This window comes from Lithobates pipiens, unplaced genomic scaffold, assembly GCF_037356315.1.
Source record: "Lithobates pipiens isolate NorthernLeopardFrog02 unplaced genomic scaffold, aLitPip1_a1.2 Scaffold_18, whole genome shotgun sequence".
Taxonomy (NCBI): Eukaryota; Metazoa; Chordata; class Amphibia; order Anura; family Ranidae; genus Lithobates; species Lithobates pipiens.
In genome coordinates, this window is record NW_027507758.1 from 270,431,303 (window position 1) to 270,451,328 (window position 20,026).

General features: G+C 43.3%; 1 protein-coding gene across 1 annotated transcript in view; it reads right to left on the reverse strand.

The window, feature by feature from the left end:
* Positions 1-20,026, reverse strand: part of RNF217 (ring finger protein 217) — a 129,718-nt gene that overhangs the window by 24,569 nt on the left and 85,123 nt on the right. The window contains exon 3 of the mRNA XM_077486953.1: positions 13,765-13,929. Coding sequence (XP_077343079.1) covers positions 13,765-13,929 — 165 coding nt within the window. The remainder of the gene's footprint in view (positions 1-13,764; positions 13,930-20,026) is intronic.

The window sequence follows — 20,026 nt, forward strand, 5'->3', positions numbered from 1 at the left end:
TATCCCCCACATGGATTCTCGCAAACTGCAAATAGGACTTCTTATGGCTTTCTTTCAACAATGGCTTTCTTCTTGCAACTCTACCATAAAGGTCAGATTTGTGGAGTGCATGACTAATACTTGTTCTGTGGACAGATTTTGTCACTTGAGCTGTGGATCCAGAGTTACCATGGGCTTCTTGGCTGCTTCTACGATTAATGCTCTCCTGGTCTGGCCTGTCAGTTTAGGCGGATGGCCATGTCTTGGTAGGTTTGCGGTTGTGCCATTCTCTTTCCATTTTCGGATGATGGATTGAACGGTGTGCCGTGAGATGTTCAAAGCTTGGGAGATTTTTTTTATACCCCAACCCTGTTTTAAACTTCTCCATGACCTGTCTGGTGTGTTCCTTGGCCTTCATGATGCTGTTTGTTCACCAACGTTCTCGAACAAACCTGAGGGTGGACTCTAGTAATTAGGTGGCTTCTGAAGGCAATTGGTTCTACTAGATTTTAGTTACGGGTATCAGAGTAAAGGGGGCTGAATACATATGCACGCAACACTTTTTACTTTTTTTTGTAAAAAAAAAAAACTTGAAAACCATTTATCGTTTTCCTTTCACTTCACAATTATGTGCCACTTTGTGTTGGTCTATCACATAAAATCCCAATAAAATACATGTTTTTGGATGGAACATGACAAAATGGAAAAATTTGAGGGGTATAAATATTTTTTCAAAGGCATTGTAAAAGCACGAAAAACAAAGCATCTTAAATGCTTCCATTATCTAGTTTTTATTCACTTGCTATTGAATTTGCAGGGAAATTACTCTAGTCAATTGCCTAGCACAGCCCCCTTCCTCCTTGCATATCTTAGAATTCTCTTCTGGGGATGTCCAATTACTGTTGATGCTGCCCTGGCTCCTCTGCATAATATTTGATGTAATAGGCAGGGAGGAGTAAAAGAAAATATTCTAGCATGCCATCAGAGTAACAGCAATAGGTCTGCTGGGGCTAATGACATTGCATCCAAGGTGGCGGCGCCCAGTAGCAGTCTCAGCTCCTTTTAGATGTCTACACAAAGGGAGGTTTTACAGGTAAATAACATGTATACAGTACATAAAGTGCAAATATAAACTTATGGAGACATTAAAAAGGATTGGTTGGCTACTGGGTCTCTAAGAAAAAAAAAAAAAATAGGTTTCATATTGACTCTGGTATCATATCTCCTAGAATTCATATAGCCGTTTAAAATAACCCTAGCTCCTTTTGAAAATACTTGCTTCCTTGGAGGGATGTGAATACATTTACTTAAAAGATTGATTCAAATCTGTTCACGTTCAGCATGGTAACACACAAAAGTGACAATTTGTTGTGGTACTATTCATTTTGAATAGCGCCCAACACGCCTTGTGAGTGCACCACTATGCATGTGCATTTAATAACGCCAATACACACAGAACCACCTGTGCATTATGGTACACTGCATTAAAAAATAAAATAAAATAAAATGCAAGTCCATGAAGGTGCCTTGTGGTGTGTTGACAGTCCATTGTAAACTAGAAAAGCTACAATTTCTGGGGAAATTGTGTGAAGTGTTCTTGCCTCCCCCTACAGTAGTCTACAACTGGAGTGGGTGGAGTGGCTGAAGTAACTAAAAAGTGTTAAAAAGCTTAATATTTTAAAAAGTATAAATAGTAGTAAAAAAGTTGAAGAAGTCCCATCATTACCTGAAAGAGGTGAACATTTAAAAAAAAATGTTTTTTTTTCCAAAAATTATTATTTTTTTATTTAATGGGGTGTTCATAATGTTTTGTCCGATTATGGTGTGGTCATAATTCGTTAGCTGGTTAGCTTAGTGGTGACAGCAGAAATAAACCTAAAACCCAGTGGCACTTACCTGATTGCTGCATATCATGCATCACCAAGCAAAAAAAGCTGGTGTGCAGGAACCCCAGGAAGAGACCGGCCGCGTGAGCAGCCAGCCTCGACTAGGAGGCATAAGTGCACGCCGCCAACACCATGTGCGTGTGCTCAGGTGGGGGGAGAGGGGAAGGGTGCTCAAACTCAAGCTAAATGAATGCTTGGTAATTGGCGCCAACCTCCCCTCCCACACTCTCCACACAGAAGGTGCTCTCATGGTCAGCGCTCTGACGTCCAAGCCGGCGTAGAGTGCATGACACGAGGACCGTGGCGCCGATGCGCAGAGGAGCATCTGCCCAGACTCCCCGGACACTGAAAGTGCACAGAATTAGTATGTTCTCAATACTAATTAGTATATTATGTTTCTATCATGCGATTTTAGACATAGTGACCGAGGATGCCGCCCTTAATATTTGGAGGCTATAACATTGTTTTACGCATTACCAACTGTCCATGCACTTATTTTTGACGAATATGATTCTATATACTCTGATATTTATATCTTGTGCAAAACAGATGTACATGGATGTATATATATGAATTTACTTGTGATCATATACTGTTATGAATGAAATTAAATCATTTTCTACTTTTACCTCTACACTTCAGCAGCTTCATTCAAAGTGCCAAACCTCCCTTTTTTGTACCTGATATTGGGATGGAGGCATTTACCCATGCCTCATTTAAAGTCCCAAACTGTTTGCTATTATACGCTATAGGGGCACTGGTGCGTGCTCGCTCCTGAGCCCTGATTTATGCGTCCATAAGACACAGAGCCGCCAACTGCGGCCAACTCTGCCCCCAACTCTCTCCTCATTGGCTCACTGGCTGTGATTGACAGCAGTGGGAGCCAATGACTCTTGCTGCTGTCTTAGCCAATGAGGAGAGGGAGTCACAGGACAGCCAAGGCTCTTGTGCATATTGCTGGCTCAAGAGGGGGCTCAGGTAATCACACAAGTGTTTTTTTACCTTCAAGCTTAAAGGAAAAAAACCTTCAGCATTTACAACCACTTCAATTGAACTAGTTGAAGTTAGAAGCCAATTGGCTACCAGCACAGCTGCATCAGATTTTACACTTTCCAGTTTTAGTAAATCAAGCCTTAGGTGTTCCAAAGAATCAGTATAACCGAGGTCCTGTTCTATGAAGGAAATTTCCCTCTTCTTCGGATAACTGGTGCTAGTTGCTGGGTGGAGGGGAGAAACCTTTTAGAAGCGGTCAGTGTGACTCTTTGATGCAGCAGTGCTATATGTGTAAAAGTACCTGAGCATGTGAATGGTAGAGTGTATTTGTTTAGGAAAATTAGAAAAGATCAGATATGTCATATTACCACCATAAAATTAGGAGGTGGCTACACAAAGAGAATGGAGTCACTCTTACCTTTAGTACATCGCACCATAAAAAGAGAGAGTCACGACTGATGGCATAAAGGAAGGGAGGTAAGAGACCTGTGAGATACATGGAGGGGTAGATGTATGTAGATTGCTTGAGATGTGTATCAGTCTATAATGAACCTCCTAATTTCTGAATTAGGAATCTGAGTACTAATGTAACAGTTCCTTTGTAAACAGAACAAAGTTCAAATGTTACAGAAGCCAGTCAGATGTCATAGAGCAGGGTTTCTCAACTAGGGTTCCATGGAACTGTAGGGTTCCTCCAGGTACCTTGAGCAATGAGCAATTTCTGCCTCTCAGATAAGTTTACCCTGACATCATTGAACTTTTTAGCCAGCTGTAAGGGGATAATTCTTCCCAATGACCACAAGTGTAAGGAACATTCTTCCCATCGACCACCACACTAATTTATCATGGGTTGTAGATCTAGTATTTTTTAGCAGGGGTTCCCCCGAGACTGGAAAGTTATATAAAGGGTTCCTCTGGGTTACAAAGGTTGTCATAGAGGCACAGATGTCATAATGAAAATGTAAAGAGCTTTTCCCTGGAACTGAGAGATTGCAGAGACCAGCGAGACTGTTATCCTTGGCAAGTGAATGACTAGGGTGCATATGGGGGTGAAAGGTTTGTTCCCCTTTTTTCAAAAGAAAATGTTAGACAACTGGATGTGTACTTCTGCTCTTCTACTTAACCCCCTACATGCTCCAATTGCTGAAATCTATAGTTTGCTGTGTTTAGAAAGGACAAAAAACACAATGCAAAACTCTGCTTATAAGGCCAATGTTGTAAATTTGAACAGCGTAATATCAATTAGGTAACCTTTTTTTTCTGTTTATGGGAAGTGTATATTGCAACCAATGTCTGGGCAGAAGTAGAGCACGAAGCTCTACTGTAAGCAATATCACGTACAGCTACACATTAAAATCACTGAAATGAAATTTAAAAATAGTATGTCAATCTGTCTTTCTATAATCTCAGGCACATATTGGAAAAAAGGAAGGAGGCGTCTAGCCTGAGCTTTTAAGGCTGGGCTTCTCCTATAGGTCACAGGAGTGCAATTTGTTTGGCACTCCTGTGACCCTTTTTCAGCGGAGAGTGGTCTGAAGTTCGGTCTCCACTGACGTCACTGCCATCAGTTGAGGCACCGCACCATCCCAACTTCCAACTCTGGATCCGCCAGCTGCCTTGATTTATGGCAGTCTCAGGGGGCCGCTGAGACAGCCTCTCCCCACCCCTCCACAGCTCAGCGCTCCACTGAGCGTGGAGGATCAGAGAGGAGAGATGCTGACTGACAGTCAGTATCTTTCCTCTCAGGGATCTGTGAGAACTGAGCCATCGGCGATGTTCGATGGCTTGGTTCTCAGTGCAGAGGTGGCAGGGGACAGCTGCAGCCTCGATCTGATGCTCCATCCACCGAGGTAAGCATGAATCAAAAAAAACAAAAATAAAAACAAAAAAACAAACAAACATACTTCACTTTTAAAAGGAGAAGCACAGCCAAAGCTTGTTTGGCTGTACTTCTACTGTGGATCACTTTAGTGCAGTTTGTTCTAAAATCCTGTGACTCATTTTCAGCAGACAGCATGCTGAAGCACACTGTCAGCTGATGTCACAAAGCCAGTACAGGCTCGGGCAGGATCACGACAAGGAAGTAGGATGCCTGGACCGGAACCTGGCTCAGCCTCTCAGTGAGCCGCTGACAGCCTGATGATGCTGCATCCACCTAGGTAAATATGATTCTTTAATAAAAAATAAATAAAAATGTATATATATATATATATATATATATATATATATATATATATATATATATATATATATATATATATACACAGTACAGACCAAAAGTTTGGACACACCTTCTCATTCAAAGAGTTTTCTTTATTTTCATGACTAACTATGACTCTCCTTCTTGGTCAAATAGCCCTTACACAGCCTGGAGGTGTGTTTGGGGTCATTGTCCTGTTGAAAAATAAATGATGGTCCAACTAAACGCAAACCGGATGGAATAGCATGCCACTGCAGGATGCTGTGGTAGCCATGCTGGTTCAGTATGCCTTCAATTTTGAATAAATCCCCAACAGTGTCACCAGCAAAGCACCCCCACACCATCGCACCTCCTCCTCCTCCATGCTTCACGGTGGGAACCAGGCATGTAGAGTCCATTCGTTCACCTCTTCTGCGTCGCACAAAGACACGGTGGTTGGAACCAAAGATCTCAAACTTGGACTCATCAGACCAAAGCACAGATTTCCACTGGTCTAATGTCCATTTCTTGTGTTCTTTCGCCCAAACAAGTCTCTTCTGCTTGTTGCCTGTCCTCAGCAGTTGTTTCCTAGCAGCTATTTTACCATGAAGGCCTGATTCACACAGTCTCCTCTTAACAATTGTTCTAGAGATGTGTCTGCTGCTAGAACTCTGTGTGGCATTGACCTGTTCTCTAATCTGAGCTGTTGTTAACCTGCGATTTCTGAGGCTGGTGACTCGGATGAACTTATCATCCGCAGCAGAGGTGACTTTTGTTCTTCCTTTCCTGGGGCGGTCCTCATGTGAGACAGTTTCTTTGTAGCGCTTGATGGTTTTTGCGACTGCACTTGGGGACACTTTCAAAGTTTTGCCAATTGTTCGGACTGACTGACCTTCATTTCTTAAAGTAATGATGGCCACTCATTTTTCTTTACTTACCTGCTTTTTTCTTGCCATAATACAAATTCGAACAGTCTATTCAGTAGGACTATCAGCTGTGTACTGTATCCACCTCCTGCACAGCACAACTGATGGTCCCAACCCCATTTATAAGGCTTGAAATCCCACTTATTAAACCTGACAGGGCATACCTGTGAAGTGAAAACCATTTCAGGTGACTACCTTTTGAAGCTCATCAACAGAATGCCAAGAGTGTGCGGAGCAGTAATCAAAGCAAAAGGTGGCTACTTTGAAGAACCTAGAACAGTGATGGCGAACCTTGGCATCCCAGATGTTTTGGAACTACATTTCCCATGATGCTCATCTACACTGCAGAGTGCAGGAGCATCATGGGAAATGTAGTTTCAAAACATCTGGGGTGCCAAGGTTCGCCATCACTGACCTAGAATATAAGACATATTTTCAGTTGTTTCACACTTTTTTGTTCAGTATATAATTCCACATGTGTTAATTCATAGTTTTGATGCCTTCAGTGTGAATCTACAATTTTCATAGTCATGAAAATAAAGAAAACTCTTTGAATGAGAAGGTGTGTCCAAACTTTTGGTCGATAGATAGATGGATAGATAGATAGATAGATAGATAGATAGATAGATAGGAGTGTTTACAACCCCTTTAAATAACAAACATATCACACTTCCCTCCACTGCGCAGTTCGTTTTGCACAGAGTGGCCCTGATCATTGTCTTAGGGGGTCCCCCCACTGGCACTCGTGGCTACTCCCCGAATTTGGTAAACCCCCTAAGAGAAGCGCTCAGAGTCCAGGATTTGCGTCCATAGACACAGAATGTGGGACTCTGTCCCACCCCCCACGTCATTGGATTTGACAGCAGTGGGAGCCAATGGCTGCACTGCTATCAATTTATCCAGTCAAGAGCCGAGAAGCCTGGCCAGAGAGGTAGAGTGCGTCTCCAGCATGGGAATTATGGGGCTCAGGTGAGTAAAAATGGGGGTGCTGGTCAGTGACAGTTTTTCATCTTAATGCATATGATGCATTAAGGTGAAAAAAACACAAAAACCCAAGGCTTTACACAACCTCTTTAAAGTGGTTCTAAAGACAGAAGGTTTTTCATCCTAATGCATTAAGGTAAAAACCCTTGTGGGTGCAGCTCCCACCCCAACTGCCCCCACCCCTTACTTACCGAAAGTTTCATCTTGATCCAGTGAAGTGCATTAGAGCAGTGGCTGTCCTGGGTCTCCCCCTCCTCATTGGCTCACACAGCAGTGGGAGCCACTGGCTCCCGCTGCTGTCAATCATAGCCAGTGAGTCAATGGGGCTGTGCTCTGTGTGTGAATGTCCATTCGCTGGAGTGCAGCTCAAAATGCTTGCTATTAGGGGCACTCAGCGGGGGGGAGGAGCCAGAACTGCTAGCGAAGGAACCAAAAAGAAGAGCAGGTAAGTATAACATGTTAGTGATTCTAAAGGTTGTAATTTAAAAAATAAAATAAAAATTGATAAACAGGGAAGGGAAAAGGAGGACTAAATTTGACTTTTATAGGAAAGCTTGCCTTTTACATATAGCAACCAGCAGATATCATCACTAGGTCTGCTTATTGATCAGATTTTTTTTATTAATTTTTTTTTTTTACAGTGAATGTATTTGTCTATGCATTTTATAGCAATTGTATGGTCCATCTGATGTGCCCAGGTTGGTAAGAGGTTTAATATAATTTCCAGGTCACCAACAGCAATCCTGCCAGATGGTCAAAAAATAAACATAATAATGAAATCACCCACTCGCCCACATATGGCTAATCTATACAAAAATAAAAATGTGTGAATTCCAATTTTATGAATGTAGCAGTAACAGTTGGTAAACTATACAACCCATATGAAATATGTAATCACCCCTCCAAAACACTTGATCTTTTCTCTCCAACTGTTCTGCAATACAGGGTATTCCATTCTCCAACTGCTTATCCCACCCACTGCTGTAATCCTCCTGGTAATCCGGATTACATTTGTGAAGGTGACAGAGAAAACAGACTGACAGTATCAAGTGAATACAGTATTGGTTTCTGTGGCCCAATAACGAGACAATAACGAGACATAGGTTTTATAGGACAGGCGGCTGAATGCTATATATTCAGGGAGTGAAAACATCTGCATTACCCCCAGAAGAATAAGAAAATGCTGCCCATCTTTTAACATGATTCCTCATCCCCTATTTAGCTATCAAGCATAGATATCCAACATGCCATACACTGTCTCTTTCTGGACCTAGGTTTTCAAAATATTCATATCATCTAGGCTGGCTTCACACTTTTTTTTTTTTTGCTATAACATAAGGTAAAGCCAATATTTTAACAAATTACAATAAAGTAGGGCAATATGCAGCATATGTGGTGTTGTGGTGCATTACTATTTATTTTGACTGGCACCCCAACAGGTAAATACGGTGCATTTTGGGGGTTTGAGGACTATTGAAAGACCTTAAAAAAAGTGAATGCCCTAACACACTAAAATACTAGCGAAGTACCGTATTTATCAGAGTATAACACGCACAATCATTTTAAGAGGGAAGTTTCAGGAGAAAAAAAAATAACAATTTTAAAGTGGAAGTAAACTCCCCTATCGTTTTCAGCCAAGGAAGCTGCCATCTTTGCCTCTGTTTAACCACTTGCTTACTGGGCACTTAAACCCCCCTCAGTCCCAGACCAATTTTCAGCTTTCAGCGCTGATGCACTTTGAATGACAATTGCGCGGTCATACAACACTGTACCCAAATGAAATTTTTATCATTTTTTTCCCACAAATAGAGCTTTCTTTTGGTGGTATTTAGTTACAGCTCGGAGTTTTATTTTTTGCTAAACAAACAAAAAAAGATGCAAAAAAAAAAAAAAAAAAAAAAAAATCATGTTTTAATAGTTTGTTATAAAATTTTGCAAACGGGTAATTTTTCTCCTTCATTGAAGTGCGCTGATTAGGCGGCACTGATAGGCTGCATTGGTGGGCACTGATGGGCTGCATTGGTGGGCACTGATGGGCTGCATTGGTGGGCACTGATAGGCTGCACTGGTGGGCACTGATAGGCATAGTTAAGGCGGCACTAATAGGCACAGATAAGGCGGCACCGATGGGCACAGATAAGGCGGCACTGATGGGCAAAGATGGGCACAGATAAGATGGCACGGATGGGTGGCACGGATAAGTGGCACGGATGGGTGGCACGGATGGGCACTGATAGGTACCACAGATAGATGGGACTGATGGGCACTGATAGGTGGCACTGATAGGTGGCTCTGATAGGTGGCACTGCTGGGCACTGATGGGCGGCACTGCTGGGCGCTGATGGGCGGCACTGCTGGGCGGCACTGGGGTGCAGCACCTTTGAGGCAGATTTTGGGTGGCACTGTGGGTGGCACTGCTGGGTGGCACTGTGGGCACTGCTGGGTGGCACTGTGGGCACTGCTGGGTGGCACTGTGGGCACTATGGGCACTGCTGGGTGGCACTGACAGGGGGGCACTTACTTTATTTCAGGATGGCACTGCGGGTGGCAGGTGGGCACTGGCAGGGGGCAGGTGTCCGTTTAAATTGCTGGCCGTGATCGGGACTGATGTCCCGAACACGGCCGCCGGCGATCGGCTTTTTTTTTTCTCCTCGCGCTGTCAGCGCGAGGAGGAATACTAGCCGATTACCGGCTCCGTTTTATCACATGATCAGCTGTCATTGGCTGACAGCTGATCACGTGATAAGGGGTCGGGATCGACCCCTTACACGGATCGGTGATCAGGCGAGTCTCACGGACTCGCCGATCACAGAGCGCGCCGCGCGCGCCCCTCAGGGGGCGCGCAGGCCGCTCGTAACCGGGACTACGTCAATAGACGTAGTCCCGAAAATGTGGGTCCGCGCTATTGCCGTCATTTTGCAATAGCGCGGTACCCAAGTGGTTAATCTTCAACTGCTATGGTGCTGCACATGTGATTCGTTATGACACCAACCATTGGATGGTTTGATAGTTTGGCTGAGAGCAAAACCAATGTGTAGTTAGCATTCCCGGCATTCCTTTTTTTTTAACTGTTTAAATCCATGGGTTTACTTCCACTTTAAAGAAGGAACTTTGCAGCAAAATAAGGGTCAGTACCCATCTGCAGCCTCACAAGTGCCTTCAGTGCAGCAGCCTCACCGCGGCCATCAGTGCAGCAGCCTCACCGCGGCCATCAGTGCAGCAGCCTCACCACTGCCATCAGTGCAGCAGCCTCACCACTGCCATCAGTGCAACCTGAATGATGTGCATCTGCAGCCTAGAAGGGACAGGGAGGGGGCAGGATGAGCGCTGACAGATTACATACAATGAGAATCTCCTATAATAGACAGAACAGTGGTCCAATGGTGGCCCAGAAGACAGGACTTCCTATTACAGAGGCCAAGTAAACAAGAGATTCTCACTGTATGTAATCTGACAATGCTCGCCCCACCCCCTCTCCAAGGCAGCTAAAATTGAAGTATTGGCATATAACACACACACGCTATTTGCGCTCGATGTTCATGGTTAAAAAGGGAGTGTTATACGCCAATAAACCTAGTAGTTACCAACAGGAAATCTAGCTTAACGATTGCCTTCTGTAGCTTTTATTTTAGCACTAGATTATAGGAAACACTGAAGATCATCTTGTGTTTCATCTGAAAACAGAACGCCTCCCTCCTATTAACACACTCCAAACAATGGTAGGAATCAATAACAAAGTGTGTTTATGCTTTTTCCCGTCTGCTCAGGACTGCACCAGAGTTGGGCTCATTACTGGGGGTTCCCCACATGCTCTGATCAGATGGCCATCGAGGCTTTTTTACCTTAGGCAATGTGAAATTGTAAACTTTGGCCTTTTGTCAAATCAAAGGTGTTGCTCAAACAAAAGCTTCTACATAGCTCAAAGACTAAGCATTTGTCAGTCCTGTCTTTCAAAAACACACAGATCACATATGGAGGACACGGAGATGAAAAATAAAACCACTGTGGATGGAGCAGAGTTGCTTTGTAGTGTGGAGGAAAGGATGGTTAGAAGGTCAAGAAATGGGCAGGTGTAATAGGTCACTTTAGTGCTGTGTTAGAAAACACTTTGAATGATAATCATTTGTTAGAAAATAGATAACCACTTGTGGGCTTTTTGGGAAGAAAGACTGGCCCAGTTAAATAACCTCTGGTTACAAAGCAGCCTTTTGCTGCAATGCCATGTAAATTATTAATGGGAGAGTGACGTTGAGTGTAAATACAGATCCAAAGCAATCCTGCTGACAAAAGAGAACAGAGAGAGAGCGGCTCACCTATCACCTTCACCCGGTTACACAAGAGCAGCTAAAAGGATTCTGACATGGAATGCTTTGACATATATGCATTAAAAGAGCAATCCGCCGACAGATGCTCATATGAGGGGAAACGGACATCTAGGAAGTCAAAGTATCTCTGTTCTTAAAAGAGCATTAACGTTAAAATGCCGACCCAGTGGAGAGTCCGACCATGTATGAGAACATCATTTCTACACATACATTTCTATACATAGCACAACGAGGCTAGATCAACCTCTGTGGAGCATTGCTTGTGATCCTCAGAGGAATATGTACAAAAAAAATAAAAAAAGGTGCTCGTTTCAGCACATATGCTTTTATACGCAATAGTTCTTACATTCACAAGAAAAGAAAACTGAGTGATTATTGTCCCTCTAAAGGCCATCTTTATGTAGAGCAACAATTCTTTTTATTTTTCAGATCCTCAGAGTTCTTAGCCATGAGCTGCCATGTTTAACTTAAAATGACCAGTATAAGAAGGTGAGAGCGATAACACCAAATTCCACACACCTGCTCCCCATTGACACCTGAAACGAGTCAAATGACACCGGAGAGGGAAAATGGCCAATGGGTCCCAATTTGGACATTTTCACTTAGCGGTGTACTCACTTTTGTTGCCAGCAGTTTAGACATTAAAGCGGGGTTCCACCCTAAAGTGGAACTTCCGCTGATCGGAACCCTCCCCTCCTCCGGTGTCACAATTGGCACCTTACAGGGGGGAGGGGGGTGGAGATACCTGTCAAAGACAGGTATTTACACCCACTTATGGGCATAGACTCCCGTGGGAGTCTATGTCATTTCCTGTCCTGCCGCGCTGTCTGCTGGGACACACACGGGTCCCAGTGACAGCGTGGACAATTCCTATCGCGCTGCGCGACTCGCGCATGCGCAGTAGGGAACCGGGAAGTGAAGCCGATTCGCTTCACTTCCTGATTCCCTCACCTAGAATGGTGGCGGCAGCAGCCGAGAGCCGAGCGATCGATCGGCCTCGGCATCGCTGGAACCCGGGACAGGTGAGTGTCCATTTATTAAAAGTCAGCAGCTATAGTATTTATAGCTGCTGGCTTTTAATATTTTTTTTTTTTTTTTTTTTAGGTGGAATCCCTCTTTAATGGCTGTGTGTTGAGTTATTTTGAGGGTGACAGTAAATTTACACCATTACACAAGCTGTACACTCACTACTTTACATTGTAGCAAAGTGTCATTTCTTCAGAGTTGTCACGTGAAAAGATATAATAAAATATTTACAAAAATGTGAGAGGTGTGCTCACTTTTGTGAGATACTCTCATATAATGTATATATTAAAGAGAGCAAGATAGATATAATATATATATATTTTATTTTATTTATTTTTTTCTATCCACACACACACGCTCAAAAGTTTGCATACCCAATCGTTTTTTGGATCCTTTGTAAAATCATAACAGAAATCACCCAAATGGCCCTCCCTGATAAAAAGTTTACATACCCCGGAATTTTTGGCCTTGGCACAGACACAAAAGGTATAAATAGGCAATGAGTTTGTTAGCTCTCACGTGGATGCACCAAGCAGGCTAGAGCCATGAGGAGTTAGAAAAAAAAAAAAGTCAAAAGGCCTGCGTAACAAGGTAATGAAACATTACAAAGATGGCAAAAGGATTTAAAATTATATCCAAAGCCTTGAATATGTCAGTCAGTACTGTTTAACCACTTATTAAGAAGTGGAAAATTAGGGGCTCTTTTTATATCAAGCCAAGGTCAGGTAGACAAAAGAAAGATTGCAGCCACAACTGCCACAGGAACTATAGATATATAGCCTTAAGCCTGGTACACACTGACAGTATTAGGAGTCTGAGGAGCACACTGTACTATGTGATGGCAATCTCTCCGCAGAGCTATTGTGTTCTGACAGGGGGGCTGCTGCCCCCTGCCAGAACACGCCAGTAAGCGTTTGCAACTATTGGCTGTGAGCGCCGATTAGCTGTGGTTTTTCCAGCATGCCAATTGAACAGAAGACAGAAATTCGGCCGGCATCTGCCAGGCTGCTGTACACACAGACTGAATGTCGATCGGTTTCGGTTGAACCGGCCAATACTCAGCACATGTGTACCAGGCTTTAATCAGAAGCATTTCCTACATAAAGATGAAGAAGTGGGGAAAAAATAAAAATAAAACAATGCCTAAAAATTCACAGAGATGTCTCACTGAACCCATGATGAGAAATCAGATTTCACGGTAAAATATAATCTGGGAAAGCAGAAATTTCCTTTATTGGACTCTTCCATAGCATAGAACAAAGGATCCATCACCAAAAGCACAGCTGACAACTTCTTCCAGACAGTGAGCTCCAACACTGCATTCGTCAGCAACCTCCGGGATGCCAAGCAACGTGTTCTCTTTGCATTGTATTGAGCTAAATAAGCACTACAAATTCCATTTGCATTATTGCAGTCCTATTTTACCAGCATAAATGCATGAACAACCTAAACATGTAATTACTCACCTTACATCGAGGACATTTCTGGGCATTTCTTTGCCCGTGTTCAATCTCATTGGCCCAGTGCCGTAATAGCTTGTCCCCTTTCTTGTAATCTCTACAATTAACACCTTCATGCCAGGGAGAATGGCACTTAAAACACCATACAAATTGGCAAGACGGGCATTGAATCTGGCAAGAGAAAATCAAAAGAAAATGTAAATTTGTTAGGACACCATAAAAGAGGGACAGACCACACACTAATCATTATGTTCAAAATTATGTTACTGCAGTTTTCCAGTATACTTTAAGAACTTGTGATCCACCAACTATACAAAAAAAAAAAGAAGGAGTACATAGCCACTTTTTCCAGTTTAGCCAACCCCAATTAGGCCACATGCTATGAGAAAACAGGACAGTTTGTGATTACTTACTAAAGGATGTTAAAGGGGTCTACAAGTAAAATGTGGACCCAGGGAGAGGCTTTCACTGATGATTCTTCTCAGATTCACATAAGGATGTAATAGATGCAATTTGAACAGACTAGGTTGGTGATGTCGAACCTTGGCCTCCCCCAGATGTTTTGGAACTACATTTCCCATGATGTTCATGCACTCTGCAGTGTAGTTGAAAATCATGGGAAATGTAGTTCCAAAACATCTGGGGTGCCAAGGTTCCACATTACTGGACTAGCTCATCTGCATAAATGATGTATGACCTGAACACATCACAATTGGCTACAACCAAATTAATATATTGATGTGTATGGTCAGCTAAGGTACAACTTTTTTGTCATAATCAATATGCCATATCAATATCAACACCCATTTCCCTTGCTGGACCTGTTTTACCACCGATTATATGGAAGGTAAGTCTGACCTTACAGATTCTACTTTTCTCTCATGAGTGGCTGGAGAATATTTATTAAGTACTGTACTTGATAATTGTACACAATTTGAAACCTTGCTGGACCACTGTCCTCAATTTAACGTGTGTATGATTTTTTAAATATTTTTAAAAATTTTCATGAAAACAAATGCACAATAACATTTTGTTCAGAATTTAAAAAATAGGCACATTTAACAAATGATGACATCTTGAGTTAAAGGGTTATTCTATGCAGTCCATGAACACTATTCCGTTATTTTAAGCACATCCATTTATATACCTCCTTTTGTAAAATCAAGTGAAATCTGCCGCAAACACTTATGAAAAATATCAGAGCTCCATCCTATCCTCTCTCTAGGAAAGAACAGCAGTTAGGGCAAGTGCCCTCTATCAGTACAAAGAAAGGGCGCTGAGCTGTGCTCTCATTTGCTCCACGGCTGTGATGGGAAAGAAAGCCTAAGTATAAGCAGGCATGGTGATCACATGACTGGGAACTATGCGGACTGGCTCCCAATAACTAGTGGGGGGGCTGAGCTATTGGTAGCTTCTAGTCCAAAAAGAGTGTAGATGAATTTACCCACAATATATGAGTGAATGTCCTGGGGAATATTAATCTACAGATTTGTAGACCGGAAGGTATTAGGGCTCCCATGCACATTACTTCTGCTGCAATCATATTTATATATCCCAATTTACTTATTTAAAATTTTAACCACTAAATAGAAAAAAACTCTGTTATAATGAGTTAGAACAAAAAAAACAGGATTTTTAAAACAGCTTACCTGTAAAATCCTTTCATTTGAGGTACATCAGGGGACACAGAGCCATAGTAGTTACTATGTGGGTTATAGGGCCACTGATAGGTGATTGTCACTGGCACTCTGTAAGGCAAGAAGTGTACTCCCTAAAAAAAAAACCCTCCCACTACTGGGAGTCCTCATTTTTGTAGCCAAGCAATACAAGTGTATACCAAGAAGGGAGGGACCTCTGTGTCCCCTGATGTACATCAAAGAAAAGGATTTTACAGGTAAGCCGTTTTAAAAATCTTGTTTTCTTTTCATACATCAGGGAACACAGAGCCATAGTAGTTACTATGTGGGATGTCCCATAGCAATGGCAACTGAAGGAAGGGAGACAACAAAAAAGTAGAGCAAAAAGGAGGCCAGAGGACTTATACTGCAGCCTGCAGTACACTGCGACCAAAGGCAATATCCTTATGACCTTTAACATCGATTTGATAAAATTTGGTAAATGTATGAACTGAAGACCAAGTTGCGGCCCTACAGATCTGAGCCAGAGAGGCCTGATAATGCACCGCCCAAGAAGTACTAATCGCCCTGGTTAAGTGTGCGTTAACACAAAAAGGAGGAATTTTCTTCTTTAAGCCATAAGCTTGAACAATCACTTGAAGAATCCATTTGGAAATGGATTTTGATGCTGCCTGTCCCCTTTTTTAGACCTTCTGGCAGTACAAACAAAACATCTGTTTTGCGAACCTGAGCAGTCGCCTTTAAAGACTCTGGTCGCTCTTACTACATCAAGGGAATGTAGTGCCTTCTCTTCCCTAGATTGAGGCTCTGGGAAGAAAGAAGGAAGAATAATATATCTTGGTTTAAATGAAAACCTGTCACCACTTTTGGTAGGAATTCAGGATGAGGACGCACAACCACCTTATTCTTATTCATGATCAAATATGGCTCTTTACAAGACAGAGCTGCTAGTTTCGATACTCTTCTAGCAGAAGAAATGGCAACCAAAAAGATTATCTTTCTTGTCAAAAGAACCAAAGGAAATTTCCAGTAAAGGCTCAAAAGGCTGATTCTGCAAAGCCGATGAGACCAAATTTAAATCCCAAGGATTTAGAGGTGCCTTGATAGGGGGATTAATCAGTGTTACCCCCTCAATAAAGCTACGCACCAGAGAGTGGGAAGCAAGAGGCCGTTGAAAAAACACTGACAAGGCCGAGATCTGGCCCTTGAAAGTACTCAAGGCCAGCTTCATTTCTAATACCATTTGCAGGAAATCAAGGATCCTACCCATGACATACTTCCTGGGGCATCAACCCCTGGATCCACACCAAGAAACATATGCCTTCCAGACTCTATAGTAAATGATTCTGGAAGCCGGCTTCCTGGCATTAATCAAAGTAGACACTACTGAAGGAGATAACCCACGATCCTTTAGAATGTGGGTTCCAATAGCCAAACCGTTAAATTTTGCATCCGTAAGGTACGATGGAATACCGGACCTTGTGCGAGAAGGTCTGGCCATAATGGCAGAGTCCAAGGGACTCTTACCACCATCTTTATGATCTTGGCAAACCAAGATCTTCTGGGCCACCAGAATCACCTCCTTTCGTTCCTGCTTGATCCTGTGGAGAAGATGAAGAGAAGACGCAGAGAAGATGCGGAAGTAGCAGAACTGGAGGAAAGGCATAGATCAGTGAAAACTGATCCCATGGGAAGACTAATGTGTCTGTTCCACATGCTAGTGGATCCCTCGTTCGACACAAAGTTGTCGACTTTGTTGTTGAATCTGGATGCGAACAGGTCCACGTCTGGAATACCCCATTTCTGACATATCGCTAGGAAGATGTAGGGATGAAGAGACCATTCCCCCAGAAATAATTGTTGGCGACCCAAGTAGTCTTCCTGACAATTCTCTATTCCCGGAATGAAAACTGCCGATAGTCAAGGAATGTTGTGTTCTGCCCAAGCTAGAACATGATTCGCCTCTATTTGGGCTGCATGACTTCTCGTGCTCCCCTGGTGATTGACGTAAGCCACAGCCGTGGCATTGTTGGATTGAATCCTGACAGGACAATCCCATAGTCTGACCGTCCAAGATTCTAGGGCAAGGTCCTCTCTAACTTGGACCATCTCCCCATGACAGAATCTTCCAGGACTGAAGGCTGGCATCTGTTATCACCACTTTCCAGGATGCTGGCAAAAAAGATTTCCCCTTTTGGAGGTTGCTAGATATCAACCACCAATTTAGGCTCTGACGTACGCCAGGGGATAAGCGTATTGGAAAATCCAAAGCCTGAATCTTTTTGTTCCATACCGACAGGATGGTGTTTTGTAGCAGTCTTGCGTGAAACTGCGCGTAAGGGACGGCCTCGATGGAGGCCACCATTTTCCCCAACAATCTAATGCACAGCCGATTGGAAGGATTTTTCTTTGTTTTGACAAGTTGAATTAGTCCTATAATGGAACTGATTCTTGTCTGGGGTAAGAATACCTTCTTCTGTACGATATCTATGACCAGCCCCAAGTACTGTAATCTCAATGGTTTTAAGGAGGATTTTTCTAGTTTGAGTATCCAACCCAGAGATTCCAGGTAGATTACAGCTGTGATCAGACTCTGGTTTAGACCTGAGACTGAATGATCTATTAAAAGTAGATTGCCTAAATAGGCTAAGCCGATATGCCTTGAGCCCTTAATCTGGCAAAAGGAGGTGCCAGAATTTTTGAGAACACCCGTGGTGCTGTGGCTAGACCGAATGGCAGGGCCACAAACTGAAAATGATGATTTTCTATTTTGGAGTGCAGAAATTTCTGGTGAGTGGGAAATATTGGCATGTGGAGATATGCATCTTTGATATCGATTGAAGCCAAAAACTTCCCTCCTTGCAGGATGGAAACGACTGATCGGACTGACTCCATGCAAAAGGATCAGATATTTAAGTGCCGATTCAGATCTTTGAGATCTAGAATGGGTCTTACCTCTCCGTTTGGTTTTGGAACCATGAAAAGGTTTGAATAAAAACCTGTGCCCTGTTCCTCCAAGGGAACCTCTGATATCATCAACAGGGATACTAGATGATCCAGAGCTAGAAAGAGACCTCTTTTTCTCTGGATCCCTGGGAACATTTCATCTTAGAAAACGAGGAGACGGAAATTCTTTGAACTCTAGTTTGTAACCAAGAGAAACTAAAGAAGCCACCCATCTGTCTTGACATTGTCTTTTCCAAATTACAAATATACTGTGTGATATATATACAGGGACTGGTGTCTCGTGCAGCTGCAACAGTTTCCCCTGATGGCTCAATCTGACCGGGCGCATCACTCAGGGGATGATGACATTCTTTGGGAAATAGATTTAGTTTGTTGTGAAACCATTGACCCTTTAGAATCCTTAGAGGAGTTCCTGGTCCCTCTTCCACTCATAGCCTGTAGCACAAAAGCAGAGGCACTACCAAAAATAATTTACACTGCTAGGTCCAGCGCTATAAGCTGCTATTAATACCCAGCCTAGTAAAGTAATAAATGCGTCAAAGGGAATGCCTTTGTCACCAAACCTGAAGTAAGCCATCTCCTGCTCATGTGTCCCTCTATAGCCAGCAGCAGCTACACACACAGTGCTTTAACCACTTCAATACAGGGCACTTAAACACCTTCCTGCCCAGACCAATTTTGAGCTTTCAGCGCTGTCGCACTTTGAATGACAATTGCGTGGTCATGCTACACTGTACCCGAATGAAATTTTTATCATTTTTTTCCCACAAATAGAGCTTTCTTTTGGTGGTATTTGATCACCTCTATGGTTTTTATTTTTTGCGCTACAAATAAAAAAATACCGAAAATTTTGAAAAAAAAATGTTTTTTTTTGTTTCAGTTTCCAAACTTTGTAAATAAGTACGTTTTCTCCTTCACTGATGGGCACTGATGGGGCTACACTGATGGGCACTGATAAGGCGGCACTGATGGGCACCAATGTGGCACCAATGAAGTGGCACTGATGAGGTGGCATTGATGGACACTGATATGTGGCACTGATAGGCGGCACTGATGGGCGACACGAATGGGCGACACGGACGGACACTGATAGGTGGCACAAATTGGCACTGATAGCTGGCACGGATTGGCATGGATGGGCGGCACAGATGGGCATGGATAGGCGGCACAGATGGGCATGGATAGGCGGCACAGATGGGCATGGGTGGGCACTGATAGGCGGCACAGGTGGGCACTGATAGGCGGCACAGGTGGGCACTGATAGGCGGCACAGGTGGGCACTGATAGGCGGCACAGGTGGGCACTGATAGGCGGCACAGGTGGGCACTGATAGGCGGCATTGGTGTTATACTATAGTAATGGATGCCAATCAGTGCCAAACAATAATGCATGCCAATCAGTGATGCCCATTGTGGGCACTGATTGGCATCCATTATGGGCACTGATTGGCATCCATTATGCTGACTGGCATCCCTGGTGGTCTAGGGAGGATTACCTTTTGCCTGGTGGTCTGGTGGCGTCCCTGGTGGTCCAGTGTGGGCATCCTCGGGCTGTGCTGATAAATCGATCAGCAAAGACCCCCCGTCAGAGGAGCAGCCGATCGGCTCTCCTCTACTCGCGTCTGACAGACGCGAGTGAGGGAAAGCCGATCACCGACTCTTCCC